Source organism: Schistocerca serialis, chromosome 6 (genome assembly GCF_023864345.2).
Source record: "Schistocerca serialis cubense isolate TAMUIC-IGC-003099 chromosome 6, iqSchSeri2.2, whole genome shotgun sequence".
NCBI lineage: Eukaryota > Metazoa > Arthropoda > Insecta > Orthoptera > Acrididae > Schistocerca > Schistocerca serialis.
Window position 1 is genome coordinate 335,605,162 of NC_064643.1, and position 16,119 is coordinate 335,621,280.

Sequence of the window (16,119 nt, forward strand, 5' to 3'; positions counted from 1 at the left end):
AAAAAATGTCTGTAGCTCATATAGCCCTGGTCTACTGCCTGTTTCCACACAGAAAGTAATTCATAGACCTTGAACTGACATCAGATAAAAGAAAAACAACAACACAGAGGAGACTTAACGCTGCGTAGCAACTGAAGTAAAAAGCTTCACCTCACTCCTTAGTTACACACACTCTCTCATTGTAGAAAAGTGAGGCCATTGTCAAATTTTTGTTGTCCAACAACCAAATTGAACTAGTATGGAGTGTACTGATGGATGCATGAAGTGTAAGATGTTCATTGTTCAAAACCCATTCTAGTTTCAGTGCGCAAATAGTTCAACAGAGGAGAATGCTGAAATCTGCTAGTTGAAAGTCTAGTTGTATAAAACTGTGACTACCAGAGTTTCCACACTATACAACAGATGGAAAAATTATATTCTGCCAAGCATGCAACAAAGAGGTTAGCTGTTATGTTTTTATGCTTCTTAGGTTTTCCTGCCACTTCAAAATTGCGAATTTCTTGTCATGTCTTTTGACACCAGAGGATTTGTGAAGCAGATTAATTTATAAATATAGTTCAAAATTAGAGTATGAGACACTGGGACTCAACTGTTCACTTTGATTATAATTTTTAAGTAGCAGAGTTCAATTTTGACAAAAAGGAAAGGTAAACAATTTGAAAATGCCATACCTGTATGACAAAGCATAAATGTTTTTAAAATGATGCACCAAGTTCTGATCTCTTTTTTTAAGATTTGAATTGTGACAAAAATCTGTTCAGTGACAGGCTAGTTGGAAAACTAAAATCACTAAACTGTATTGTATGTTTCTTTTTTTAATTTTATTTTGATCAAATTAAGTGGCAGTGTTGCTTTAAAAATATCAAATGCTTTTATATTCAATTCTATATAGCATCTCGCTTCCTTCTTTTATTAGTTTTGAATGAAAAAGTCCCACTTATCTGAGATGGAATATTACACAAGGCAAATGTTGAACTAAAAACAAAACTAAAGCAAACACGTTTCACAATGACATCTGATGAATACACCAAAAAGAACCAACTCTGCAGTTGACCTGTGTCATGCTATTGTGGAAGCAAACATCCCCTTTCGAAAACTAAGAAAATCCTATTTTATAAGCTTTCCTTGAGAAGTGCTGCCATCAGTCTGATTTTCATTTACCTTATTTTTAATGACTAATAATATGCTCACATGTCAACAATGTGCATTTTACATTATGTTTAGTTTTTCTGCAGAATACTTTTAAGGGCCTATTTCAGGTTTTATATAGCCTAGACGAGGTACTGAAAGGGCCTATTTTAGGTGGCTAAAATGCTTTCTTAGTGACCTAAAACTCCACAGTCTACTCATGACTTATATGAGTTTTGTACAATGAGGAGATGGAAAAGTGTATCGGTAATTCTTTTTCACACAGGCTATTATCACTGACCTTGTTTACTTGGACATATTAACAGCCACTTTCAATAAAGAGTCAGTAAGAATAGGTCAGACTTAGTTTCCTACCACCCGTTTTGAATAAATTAGCATTAATGAAAATTGTAGCAAACAATCTTCTCAAAAACAGCAATAGTGCTTCTAATTCATTCAAATGGGACACTTCTGTTTCTCTGATAACATGCAATGTGGTTAATACTCCATGATTTGTTACTGCTTGTGGATCTTAACACATGATCAGTTCACATTTCTTTATTTCTGGAAGTCATTAACCATAGAAAGTCAGTAATTTTTGGTTCTATTTTGCTATTTCTTGTTTGAGCTGCACAAAGAATTTATCAAAATACTGGTACTAACAATGGGATTTCAGTTTTTCCCAGTATATATTGTGTTTTCTCTTCCATTTTTGATTGGATACAGTTTAACGTCCATGTATAAAACCAAGAAAATTCAAAACAACTACATGCAATAATCATTTTGAATAAAGCAAAACATAAACAAAAGACATACCTCGTAATGACACTTCCAGAGGTAATTTTGGCAGAGGTAAATTGACGACATCATTCAGTTCAACCTCCTTTTCTTCTATGAAATGAAGCTCTCTACCCCCACCAGATGCAAATCGGAAAGGAATGTGGTCTGGTGCATATATTCCATAAAGTGGCTGAAAAATGAGTTTACCTTGATTAATAAAGGATGCTGAATGAAAAGGAAAGAGTATTGCTAAATTCAGGATGTACAACCATTGACTATAAAACAAATGAGATTACAATGATATCCACTTAATACCTTCTTGTCTGCTCAGAGGACAACAAAAAATGTTAGTCCTCTTACTGAAATTTACCATGGACTTCAGCATGCATACGTAGACCCAGGTATATATGCAACCTGCACTACATGTCATTTACACTGGAGCGCATGAAAGAACATTGAAGCAAGCAAGCAAGACAGAACAATTAACAAATGTTCAGCATTATCAACTTGCATACACCCTAGAACAAAGGTTTATACTGGTGGGATGGAAGACAGCATGAGAGAATGAGCATCCATCATTAGAACAGTACGAGCTCCGAACTCTGCATTATTGCCCCCCCCCCCTCACCCCCCACTAGAATCATCAGCATACACATTTCATTCAATTACACTACTTACTGCCATGATGAAAAACTTGTTTTGGTTTTGTTTTGCTTTAGGGCACAAAAATGAAAAAACAACTGGGGTCATATATGCCCAAGTCAAAACTATAGAACATTAACACAGAGAGGAGTTAAACAACTATATGTGAGTTCCAATTGACAGAATAGAAGACAGCTAAAAACAGGCATGTGGGAAAAGAGCTAAAAAAGACACCATACAGAAATGGAGGTCCAAAACTAAAAATTAAATGGCCTTCGCCATATTGCTTTGGCGGATAAAAAGGAAGACGCGTTCGACAGGCCGTGCGTCATTTGCTAAAATGCCCGATAACACAGATGGCAAACCCAAGCAGGAATGTAAACGGTTAAAAAATGGGCTTTCCATCAGGAAGTGGCAGACAGTTAAAAATTGGGCACAATGAGTACAAAGTGGTAGGGTAGCACCACTTAGCAAATGAAGATGGCTAAAAACGCAGTGCCCAGTAAGCAGCCTAGTTAAAATGACCTCCTCCCAGTGCAATGGCTGAGAGGAGGTCGTTGCTGGGAGAGGCTTAATACATCACAGCTTATTCTCGTGAAGGGAGGACCATTGGCGATACCAAAGAGACACCACCTCCTGACAGACAGCAACACAGATGTCATCTGACGGAATATAGGTACTCAGGGGCTGAGGTACGAGAACTGCAGCTTTGGCAGCAGCCTTGTTTCCTGGCAGACCGACATGGCCAGGAACCCCAGAAATAGCACACTAGCTCCACCAAGAGTGAGCAGTTGACAGTTTTCCTGGACCCGCTGCACTAAGGGATGGGCAGTGTACAGCGCACATAGACTTTGAAGGGCACTGAGTGAGTCTGAGCAGAGGACACAATTCAAAAGGCTGTGTCGCTGGATGTACTCCTTGGCCTGATACAAGGCGAGAGCTCGGCTGTAAATACTGAGGAGTGTGCTGGAAACCGATATTGAAAGACGTGGGTGTCAACAACAAAGGCACACCTGACCCCATGGTCAGTCTGAGAGCCATCAGTGCATACAAAGGTACTATTGCGAAGGTTGTGAAACTGAAGATGATAGACCGAGACTGGAATAGTGTCCTTAGCAAGCAAGTGAAGGCAAAGGTCAACACTGGCCGCTTCACAAAGTCAATGTGGTGAAGGGTTCACACCCACTGGGAAAGGTGCAGGTAGTGTGAAGTTAAGCCGCCGTAGCAAGTGCTGAAAGCGGTGATGAAAAACTGTTTTATTTGCATGGAATTATTTTTTGTATCAAACACACTGTTGGCAATGAAGCAACCTAACTGCAAATGCTCTCTGTGTGAATGTACCAAGGTGAAGAATGTGTGAATTTCCTTTGACAATTCACTGAAAGGTCAGCAACCAGCTGAATATCAGCAGCAGCAGCAAATGTGAATTGCCCTAGACCAAATCCTGTTAGCTTGAGCTCACCTACCATTTACACCGAAGAGAATTATTTGTTTATTAGTGCTCATTCACTTGTGTTCCCTCCAGGATAAACTAGGCTTTAGGCAATTCGTAAAATATTTTCATGGCAGATACATAATCATCAGTTTTGTGGTCGTCAGCCTCAGACTGCAAACATATCACACTGAATAACAGTGGCAATCCAATGTGAATAAAGCTATTGTAACAACTTAATGTAAAAGACATTGTGGCAATGAAGTGACTGTATCATTACACTTTCAAAAAGCTAACAACTTCATCTTGGGGTTGAAGCTCACTTTTTGTTTGTGTTTGCTTCCAAATATACAGGGTAATTCCATGATGATGTTACTAACTTTCAGTGAGGATGGAAAAGGGTAAATGTGTCAATCTGAGGTAAGAGAACAAGGTCCAGAAACAATAGGGTCGAGAGAAATAAGGGAAACTTGTTCTGAAACCTCTGACAGCAGAATACATGTAACAGTAATGCTATTGCTAAGACTGTAGGGTAGGGGACTTCCAGAGGTGATAGTTTGAAACAGAGAAGGAAGAAAATGCCCAATAAACATGGAGCCTAAAATGCATACATTAAGAGCTATGAGCACTTGTTCTTCTTCTATACTGTGAAATACATCTCTTCTACTGCAAGCTCCTTGGTTTTCCATATTTTTGGAGGAGGTAGTATGGACTGAAACAAGGAAAAAATTTCCAATATGTATGGGCTCTAAAATCCATAAATTAAGAGCTAAGCCCCTTGTTCAGCAGAAGAGATGTGTTTCACAGTGATGAAAATGAACAAGTGCTCATAGTTTTTAAGGTATGCATATTACAGCCCATGTTTACTGGACATTTTTGTTGTTGTTTTGGTCCATACTACAACCTCTGAAAGGAGCCTATCCTACCAGTCTTAGCAACAACAGTACCTGAACATGTATTCCAATGTTAGAGGTATCAGAATGGTTTCCACTTATAACTTTAGATGCAATCATTTCCAGACCAGGTCCCTTACCTCAAATTGATACATTTATTCTTCTGTCTCATCCCTGAAAGTTTGTAGCATCTTCACAGAATCACCCTATATACAGTAATTATGAAAATAGGGGTCTGCTTGGGCAAACTAAATTTTCTTCTTTAACAGTTATTAATGGATTAAAAGTGAGATTTAAGCATTATATGAATATCTCAACACCATATCAGGCATTTCTGAGAAAATAAATGAACACTATGTCAAAAGTGAAACTTCACTGGAACAAGTTTTGATGCTAAGGAATAAAATTAAGTTTGCTCAGTGCAGAGCACACATTTCCATAACAATGAAGACAACACAAATAGTTAAACATCATTTCTCTGTTTTCTTCAAGATTTGAAGATGAAGCGATCAGTCTCCAGTCCACAGACTCACTTGAGGCAGATCTCCATGCTAGTGATCTACACCAATCTAAATCTACTTACTGCACTCATCACTTGGCCTTTCTCTACAATTTAACCCCCCCCCCCCTGCCTTCCTACAATCACCAAACTGACAATGATACAGATCTCCCCATATGAAACACACACCTTGCTGTTGGTGGGGAGGTTGTGTGCCTCAGCAATACAGATAGCCGCAGTGGAGGTGCGACCACAATGGAGAGGTGTCTGTTGAGAGGCCAGACAAACATGTGGTTCCTGAAGAGGGGCAAGCAGCCTTTTCAATAATTGCAGGGGCAACAGGTTGGATGATTGACTGATCTGGCCTTGTAACATAAACCAAGATGGCCTTGCTGTACTGGTGCTGTGAATGACTGAAAGCAAGTGGAAACTGCACTCATAATTTTTCCCAAGGGCATGCAGCTCTACTGCATGGTTAAATGATGAAGGCATCCTATTGGGTAAAATAGTCTCCCATTAGTATCTCTGGGTGGGGACTACTCACAAGGATGTCATCATCAGGAGAAACAAAATTGACATTCTACGGACTGCATCATGAAATGTTAGATGCCTTAATTAGACAGGTAGGTTAGAAAATTTAGAAAGGGAAATGGATAGGTTAAATTTAGACACAATGGGAATCAGTGAAGTTCGGTAGCAGGAGGAACAGGACTTCTGGTCAGGAGAAAACAGCACTATATATAAAAGATAAAAAATGGGGGTAATGCAAGGGTGGGTTTAATAATGAACTAGAAAGTAAGAATGCGGGTAAGCTACTATGAACAGCATAGTGAATGCATTACTGTAGCCAAGATAGACATGAAGACCACACACACCACAGTAGTAAAAGTTTGTATGCCAATTAGCTCCACAGATGATGAAGATACTGAAGAAATGTATGATGAAGAAATTATTCAGATAGTTAAGGGAGATGAAAATTAAATTCCAATGGGGGACTGGAATTTGATAGTGGGAAAAGGAAGAGAAGAAAAAAAATGTAGGTGAATATGGACTGAGGGAAAAGGATGAAATTGGAAACTGCCTGTCAAAATTTTGCACACAGCATAATTTGATCAGTGCTAACACTCCATTTAAAAATCATGAAAGAAGATTGTGCACATGGAAAATTGTACAATGTAAACACCAGAAGGTTTCATACTGTACTGATGGTAAGACAGATATTTCAGAGCCAAATTTTAAATGGTAAAACATTTCCAGGGCAGATGTGGATTCTAACTGAAGAAGGTAGGAAACTGAGAAGATGGGACCTAGACAGAGTTTCAGTTGGAGTGGAGCATTAGGCAACAGTTGACCAGAACAGGGGAAAGGAATACAGTAGAAGGTGAATAGGTGGCTTTAAGAGATGAAATAGTGAAGCCAGCAGAGGATCAAATACATAAAAAGACAGTCCCTCGTAGAAGTCCTTGAATAACACAGGAGATATTTAATTTAACTGATGGAAGGAGAAAATATAAAACAGCAGCAAATGAAGTATGTGAAAGGGAATACAAATACATAAAAAATGAGACTGATAAGAAGTGCAAAACGGCTAAGCCAGAACAGCTAGAGGACAAATGCAAGGACTCAGAAACAAATTTCACATGGAGGAAAATAGATACTACCTACAGGAAAATTTAAGAGGCCTTTGAAGAAAAGAGAAGTAATTGTATGAATATTAAGAGCTCACATAGAAAATCCGTTCTAAGCAAACAAGGTGAAGCTGAAAGGTGGAAGGAGTATATAGAGGGTCTTTACAAGGGAGACGCACTTAAGGGCAATATTATAGAAATGGAAGAGCAAGTAGGTGAAGATGACATGGGAGTTACGATACTGTGAGAAGAATTTGACACAGCACTGAAAGGTGTAAGGTGAAACAAGGTTCTAGGAGAAGATGACATTCCATCAGAACTATTGGCAGCCTTGGGAGAGCTAGCCATTACAAAACTCTTCCATCTGGTGTGAAAGATGTGTGAGACAAGCGAAATACTCTCAGACTTCAAGAAGAATGTAATAATTCCAATTCCAAAGAAAGCAGGTGCTGACATGTGTCAATATTACTGAACTATCAGTTTAATACATCAAAGTTGCAAAATATTAACTCAAATTCTTTACAGAAGAATTGAGGAACTGGTAGAAGCCGACCTTGGTGAAGATCAGTTTGGATTCTGGAGAAATTTAGGGACATGTGAGGCAACATTGACCCTATGACTTCTCTTAGAAGATAGGTTAAAGAAAGACAAACCCATGTTTATAGCGTTTGTAGACTTAGAGAAAGATTTTGACAATGTTGACTGCAATACTCTCTTTAAAATTCTCAAGGTGGCAGGGGCAAAATACAGGGAGCAAAAGGCTTTTTAGAACTTGTACAGGAACCAGTTGGCAGTTATAAAAGTCTGGGGGCACCAAGGAAAAGCTACAGTTGAGAATGGAGTGAGACATGGTTCTAGCCTACCCTGATGATGTTCAATCTGTACACTGAACAAGCAATAAAGGAAACCAAAGAAAAATTTGGAGTAGGAATTAAAGTCCAGGGAGAAGAAAGAAAAACTTCTGAGGTTTGCCAATGATGCTGTAATTCCGTTATAGACTGCAAAGAACTTGAAAGATCAGCTGAACAGAATAAACAGTGTCTTGAAAGGAGGATACAATATGAACATCAACAAACGAAAAACAAAGATAATGGAATGTAGTCGAATTAAATCAGGCGATGCTGAGCAAATTAGATTAGGAAATGAGACACGTCAAGTAGTAGATGAGATTTCCTATTTGGAGTTTAATGTTTAATGTCCTATCGACAATGAGGTCATTACAGACAGAGCATAAGCTCAAATTAAGGAAGGATGAGGAAGTCGGCCGTGCTCTTTCAAAGGAACCATCCCAGCATTTGCCTGAAGCAATTTAGGGAAATCATGGAAAATCTAAATCAGGATGGCCAGATGTGGGTGTGAACTGTCGTCGTCCTGAATGTGAGTCCAGTGTGCTAACCACTGCGTTATGTTTGGGCAGTGAAATAACTGATGATGGCCAATGTAGATAAGATATATAATGTAGACTGGTGAGGCAAAAAAAGAATTTCTGAAGGAGAAGAACTGGTTAATTTCAAACATAGATTTAATTGCCAGAAAGTCTTTTCTGAAAGTATTGGTATGGATTGTAGGCATGTATAAAGTAAAACACGGATAATAAAGAGTTTAGACAAGAAGAGAACAGAAGCTTTCGAAACGTGGTGCTACAGAAGAATGCTGAAGATGAGAAGGCTAGATCACATAAGTAATGAGAAGGTACTGAATAGAATTTGGGGAAATGAAATCTGTGGCACAACCTGACTAGGAGGAGGAATCAGTTGATAGGGCAGATTCCAAGACATCAAGGTATTACCAATTTAGAAATGGAGTGAAGTGTGTGGGGTAAAAATCATAGAGGGAGACCACATCATGAGTACAGTAAGAATTCAGAAGGATGTAGGTTACAGTAGTTATTCGGAGATGAAGAGGCTTGCACAGGATAGAGTAGCGTGGACAGCTGTGTCAAACCAGTCTACAGACTGAAGACCGCAACATCATAGAGGATTAAATATGGTTATGTAATTACAAAGTGAAATCGAACAAAAAGTTGTGGAATTATGCTTCAAAGCTTTCTTCAAGACTGAGGAATTATGCATAGAATCTTTTAATCCTGAAGAAGTTACATAAACTTTTTGTTACTTCAAATCTCTTTGTGTGTTTCATTATGTGTATATGTGATCAATGCACTGCAAAAATGATTGTTCTGTTGTATAACAAATAATTTCAGAGAGAACTGGGGCAATAAAGTATGCAAACTCACAGCCTCGGAATACCGTTACCTAACTACAGTCTTTACATCTACATCTGCTTGGATATGCAACACATCACACTTAAGTGCCCGGCAGAGGGTTCATCAAAACATCTCCACAAAATTCTCTATTATTTCAATCTTGAGCAGTGCACAGAAATAATGAAAACCTGTATCTTTCCTTGCGAGCTCTGATTTTCCTTATTTGATGACGATGATGATGGTTTCTCCCTCTGTAGATCAGCACCAACAAAATATTTTCACATTTGGAGGAGAAAGTAGGTTACTTAAAGTTTGTGTAAGATCCTGCCACAATGGAATGCCTTTGTTTTCATGATGTTCACCCCAAATCCTGTATCGTGTCCATGATACTCCCTCCCCTATTTCTCGATAATACAAAATATGCTGCCCTTCTTTAAACTTTCTCGATATGCTCCACTAACCCTACCCAGTAAGGATCCCATACCATACAGTAGTCTCCAAAAGAGGATGGACAAGCACAGTGTGAGCAGTTTCTTTAATACATCTTTTGCATCTTCTAAGTGTTCTGCCAAAAAACGCAGTCTTTAGTTCACCTTCCTCACAACATTTTCTGTGTGTTCTTCCCAGTCACTGTTTGCTAACACTACAGAGGTGAGAAAAATAGCATGCAAAAAAGAGCTGACACACAGAAAGCAGCATTTCAATTTCTTTACAAAGTGAGTCCAGAATCCTGTTACAAAGTGAATTTGAAACTACAGAATCGCTCAACAACTATGTGCAGAAATGGTCATTTTACTGACAACAGGAGGAACAGTTGTACATGAAGAAGGAACACTATTCAAACATTCATAGCTTTTATAGTCTTACTTCTCATTAATTTCTTGATCGACATACATTTTTACACTCTCCCTCAAACAACAAACTGCACACCTTAATTCTAAAACTATTGTAATTTATGGGGCATAGTTGATAACAAGTGCACTTCAATGCAATATTAAAAATTACACTTTGGTGTTTAAGAAGCATCAGGAGTCAACTGAAGGTAATTTGGGAGTGAAAGAGATGAGGGGAAGAGTACAACAGATAATTTTCAGTTTCATCATCAATGACAAAATCTGCTACAGTTGTAAAAGTTATTTACTTCTAAAAAGGAACAAACAACCCAGTTTCAGGACTTGTCCCATCTTCAGGTGCATCTGCAAAATTAGAAATCAATTAAACACCTACCCACAATGTTAACATAAGCCACACAGAATCAACAGCAATGCTTAGAAAAAACATCTGTATGTTACTAAATGTGAGTCCATAAGGGACGTATATCTGAAATTGAAATATGTTAAAATAGTGCACCCCTGATACATTGTGTAAGACAAGATATCCTCTTCAACCCTAGGCCTGCCAGAAAACCTCTCTCAAAGGAGGACCTACACAAAAGGATGAAGATTCCCTATTAAAAGAGCAGAACCACTGATAAAAGCAATCAAAAATAGAGTACATATTAATGGTCTGACATCCCGGTTCACCATTGCATAACTTAACATCGGTCTGGGTTTAAGGGTGTGCCACATATGAACCTGCATGAAGGCAGGTAGATTTTCCCCATGTCCGGAAGAACAGACACAATTTTTATCCCAAAGCCATTATGAATCAAGACACAAAGGAATTTATGACATTAGCTGCCAGTGGGCACTGATTTAATACTAGAACAGCAGAAGGGGTCAATTTCACCCCACTGTAATTTCTCTTCTGAATATAAGTAAATCATCCCACAATACAGTGGCGACAGTGAACAGTAACGCACAGCAGTTGCTCCTCATTGTTGCAACTTGGCACATGTACATTTCAGTCCACAACAGCTTATGTTGTGTCACTCGGGCAGTCTTTGTCCGTGAAACATGTTTTCGAACATGTATCGTCAGTGTGGACTTTCTGATGAAAAAGTGTTACATCTCCTAGAGAATTCCAAAGCTGAATCGGAAATTGACTTTACTGATGAAGATGATTGACACAAGTGAAGATGAAGACATTGTGAATGAGGGGCGATAAGTGGAAGAGGATTCAGATGCTGATATACATCAGTCACCAACTCTTTCATCACAGCAGGTACAGTTGGAAGTGTCTACATAGATGATTGCAAAGGGATGGAACCGTGTGGTAGATTGGAAATTATTCACCTTCTGGAAGGTGGTCAGCTGTGAATTTTCTGAAGGAGAGGAGGAGGTCCCACAGCTTATGTTTGCCAATGAGTAGACAGCTCTGTCATCAGTGCCTTCAGCCTTATTTTTGATGAAGCAATGCTACATCTCATGAAGAACACACAGAATCAAATGCTTGAAAATTACTAAAACACAACGACTGGACTGCGTCACTCGAGGAACTGGAGAAACTGACAGCCATCATGTGTGTTTGGGGTGTATTGTGCACAAAATGTATGTCTGCGGATGATATCTGGTCGCACTCTTGGGGGTCTGCTTTCATCAATGACATTATGCCTTGGGGACAGATTTCAGGAGCTTCTCAGATTTCTCCATTTTGATGAAAAATCAACCTGGGCAGAACATCTGGCAGTCAACAAGTTCACTCCTGCATCTGAAATTTGGGGAAAGTTCATTGAAAACAGTATTTGTGCTTACCACTCTGGAAAAAATATAACCATTGAAGAGCAACTGTTACCAAGCAAAGCAAGATGCTGGTTTACTCAATTGATGTCCAACAAACCAGACAAATATGGTCTCCAGTTCTCGTTGGCTGTTGATGTAATGACAAAGTATATATGTAATGCTTTCCCATACCTCAGCAAAGAGGACACGCATAGAGAGAAACAACCACTTGGAGAGTAGGTCATTCAGCATCTTAAGGGGTGATTTGTAAATCAAGGAAGTAATGTGACCACAGACAACTTCTTTATGCCTCTTCAACTTGCTAAAAAACACAAAGGAAAGAAAACTTCATTAGTTGGTACAATGAACAAGGTCCTCGGTGAAATCCCCGATGAAGTAAGGAAGCCAAATGCTAAAATACACTCCACCACAATACTGAACAATAGTGGCAACACAGACTGCACCTTGACTGTATACCAAGGAAAGAAGAATAAAAATGTCATTCTTCTGAGTATGCTGCATGCTGAAGTAGTAATAAGCAAGGAAGGAAAGAAAAAACCTGAATCCGTAACGTTCTACAATGCAACAAAGTACAGGGTGGATGTGGTTGACCCGTAAATATACTACAAAGGTTGCATGTAGGAGATGGCCAATGCATGTCTTCTACAAGATACAGGACATGGCGGCAATAAATGCATGGGTCGTCTATAACATAGTAACAAACAAGAAAATGGAAAGGAAGAAGTTCATACTTCAACTGACAAATGAACTGAAGGGAATGAAAGAGTAAGAAGATCAGGCAGAGAAAGAGGATATGGGACTAAAATCACCTAGAAAGCAGAGGAAGTGCCAAATCAGCCTCTGCAAAGGCAACAAGATCAAAGAAAACTGTGTACAGTGCCATAAAGCCATGTGTGGAAAATTTGCGCGTAAAACAGAAATGACCTGTGCTAAGTGCGCCTAGCAGCTTCAAATGACTTCAGTGAAAAGTAATATAGAGTTGCTTGTAAAACACATGTGAGAGTAAAATGGACCAAATATACTAAATGAGTCTAGAAGGTTGTATGAGTAGTTAATAAATTAAAATCTATAGTTGAGAAACTTGTTAGCAGTAGCAACAATAAATTTGTATGATACATTGTTGTTCAAATAAGTCAGTAATTATTATTTAGAATTGTAAATAATTGTTATGATTACTAGAAATAAAACATGGGTTAACAAACACTAAAAAGAAGTGCTTGTTTAAGTCAAATATGAAAATATTTTATGTGGGGTCAAAATGACCCCTTTCCCCCGTTTTAGGAATGTCAGAAACTCCGGCGTTAGTGATTTACAATTTTGCAACTGCACCTGAAGATGGGACACACACCCAAAAACTGTTTTTGTTTTGTTTTTTTTTTTTTTTTTTTGTTTCTTTTTAGAAATCAATAATTTTTACAACTGTATCAGGTTTTATCACTGATGATTAATATCAACAGTTGCGTATGTCCCACCAAAGATAAACACGTGAATTTTTAGTTTACATTTTTACAGGGCAAAAGACTGCTTACCTCAACATTTTTCACTTTTAGAGCATTGTCAATATCAGGTCCCAACATTTTTTGCCTTTTCCCATGGTGCATGAACTTCATTGCATCCTAAATCACAGAAAATCAAATTTCAAGACCAGCAACATTTTCAGCAGATCACAGTAGGTAGCAATGACAGTAATAACTATGGTAGCCCTACATTTTACTTGAGCAATCATACATAATGTTTCAAATACTAACATTAATACAAATTAATTTTAAAGTACACTGAGTACTAACGACAGTACACAACATTAGCCATATATTACAAAAATTTCATTATTTAGTAAATGCTCAGAGGAAATGTGACAAGTACGACTGAAAAGGAATGATCTGTACAAGCTAGAGGATGACTAAGGGTTTCCCTGGAACTTAAAATTTAAGTTAAAGTTTATCAATAACAAGAATTGGTAGGAGGCTAAGCAGTTTGTAAAGTCTATGTTGGTTATCTGTGGAAAGTGACACACACTGATGAGATGGCGAAAGAAGGCATAAAGTACTTATGGCCCAAGGAGGGCATTTTACAATGATGTCACATGTACATTATAGAAAATTAGTCACTGTTCACTTTTTGATTGCCAGCCTTGTCACTATGTGCCCCTCAGAAGTTCACATTACAGCCTACCATCAATCCAGTTAAATGACAAGTAAGTCGGTGTTTCCAATTAGAACATATTCTCAGGAGGCACCAATAAAATTACAGGTCAGCCAGAGGAAACTGAGCGGGCAATAATTTGGCCAGAGTACAGCTGACCAGTGGATGCAGTTACCTGGTGAGTGCATCAAAGCTCCCTGCTGGTGCACTGCTTCTATTCATCTACAGTACTGATAGGATGCATTCTTGAGAAATAAATTAACAATGTGGTGTTCATTCACATAAGAAAGCACATCTGACACACAGGATTGTCAACTCCGGCAACTCAGGCTAGAGCCTTTTTGATATTCCTACCTGGAGTTTCCATTGCAAATCCTAAATAATTCATCATTATTCATCCTTTTGTGTTCCAACCTTAAAGTTATTTGTATTGTCCTTGTACCATTCCCTCATTATGCATTGAAGGACACATTTAAAAAGAAGTGATGACAGGCTGTCTCCCTGCCTTAAATCAGTTTTCACCAAGAATGATTCAGAAAGCTCCCCTCTGAACTTAATTTACGAATTTGTATTTGTTAGGTAAGTTCTGTCAGTTTAATTAATTTTGGCTGGAGTCCAAAATGTCTCAAAATTTGTAACAGTGAGGATCTATGGATAGAATCATATGCTTTCTTAAAATCTATAAACATAATTGAGAGAGGCTTGTTTTGTTTGTGGTAATAAACCACGATTAATTTCAAAGTAATCTTTTGTTCGGCACAGCTTCCCCAAGATCTGAAGCCTCCCTGGTATTCCCTCAGTTTCTTGTTCTTTGATTATATTGTGTAAAATCCTGGAAAAAAATTTACAGGTGCAGTCCAAGCATGACATTCCTCTATAGTTGTGTGAATCACTTATGTCTCCTTTCTTCATAAAAAAGTGGGCTAATGATAGTTGTGGTCCATTCTTCTGGGAATTTTTATGTTGCCCAATTTTTTTGTAAAATTTGTTTTACCAACATACTTCCACATTTCCACAAACACTTTATTTTCACCACATGCTTTGGAATTTCTCATTTCTTTGAGTGCAATTTCTATTTCTTGCACTGTAGGTGGGTTTACATTTTCTGATTTGGTTTTTACAGGGGTGCTTGGGTCTATTGTTAAAAGCTTTGCAGCCAGGATTTATGTATCTTCCTTGTTATTACAGGCTATTTTCCATCTTTATTTCTCAGCAATAGTACGGGAGGGTTGTTAATTGTGTAATTGTTTATCAAAGGTTTTGAAATAATCTCAGGAATTGGTTTTGTAGTAGTTTTCTTTAAATGGAACTCAGTAGATCCTTTTGGTATTGCCACTTTGTCTTTCTGATATTTTCAAAGAATTTTTTCTGATGTTTTTGAGGTCAGTTGCATCTTCTTCTGTTTGCGAGTTTGAAATTTTGTCCGAGCTTGATGTCTTTCATAATGAATTTCATCACATTCCACAGTCCATCACGCACGTTTTTTATGTGATTGACTGGGGCAGATACTTCAAATATTTTTTTAAAAATTGGTATTAGTTTCTGTTATTATTGCATTTTGGGTGTTTTTCTGACATTTGTCATTTTTGACTAATTTATGTGAGTCATACTTACTTAAGATTTGCTGATGATCTCGCTCTTCTCGCCAACAACATTCAAGAAACCAAACAACAAATACAATCAATACAGGAATTAGCCCAGAGGGTTGGCTTTAAAATATGTTTTGAAGAAACAGAAATAATGCTAACAGAACTGCCACTGGCAAACAAAATTAGAATCGGAGAGCACAACATAAAAACAAAACTGTTGAAAAGTTTAAATACTTGGGAGGAACACTAACACACAACCACAAGGCAGAGCAAAATAAAAAAAAAAACTGATTAAAACATATCATGTTACCAAGAACACATAAAACAAAAACATGCCTCTCAATAGCCACAAAACTGAAACACTACGAAAGTCACACAGCCACACATAACATACACAAGCGAAACTATATTTAAAACTACCAACACTGTAGAAACAGACATGTTACTGAAAATAGAAAGGAGGATAGTCAGAACATGTGTAAATAGAAAACACCAAAAAGTGGGCATTTGGAAAATAGCTTCAAATGAAACAGTTTATAAATAAATAGAACCAGTGACA

General features: G+C 37.9%; 1 protein-coding gene across 1 annotated transcript in view; it reads right to left on the reverse strand.

Annotated features, from left to right (window-relative positions):
- Positions 1-16,119, reverse strand: part of LOC126484234 (transcription initiation factor TFIID subunit 6) — a 131,461-nt gene that overhangs the window by 106,730 nt on the left and 8,612 nt on the right. Inside the window, exons 2-3 of the mRNA XM_050107650.1 lie at positions 13,359-13,445; positions 1,945-2,098 (exon numbers count right to left, since the gene is read on the reverse strand). Coding sequence (XP_049963607.1) covers positions 1,945-2,098; positions 13,359-13,445 — 241 coding nt within the window. The remainder of the gene's footprint in view (positions 1-1,944; positions 2,099-13,358; positions 13,446-16,119) is intronic.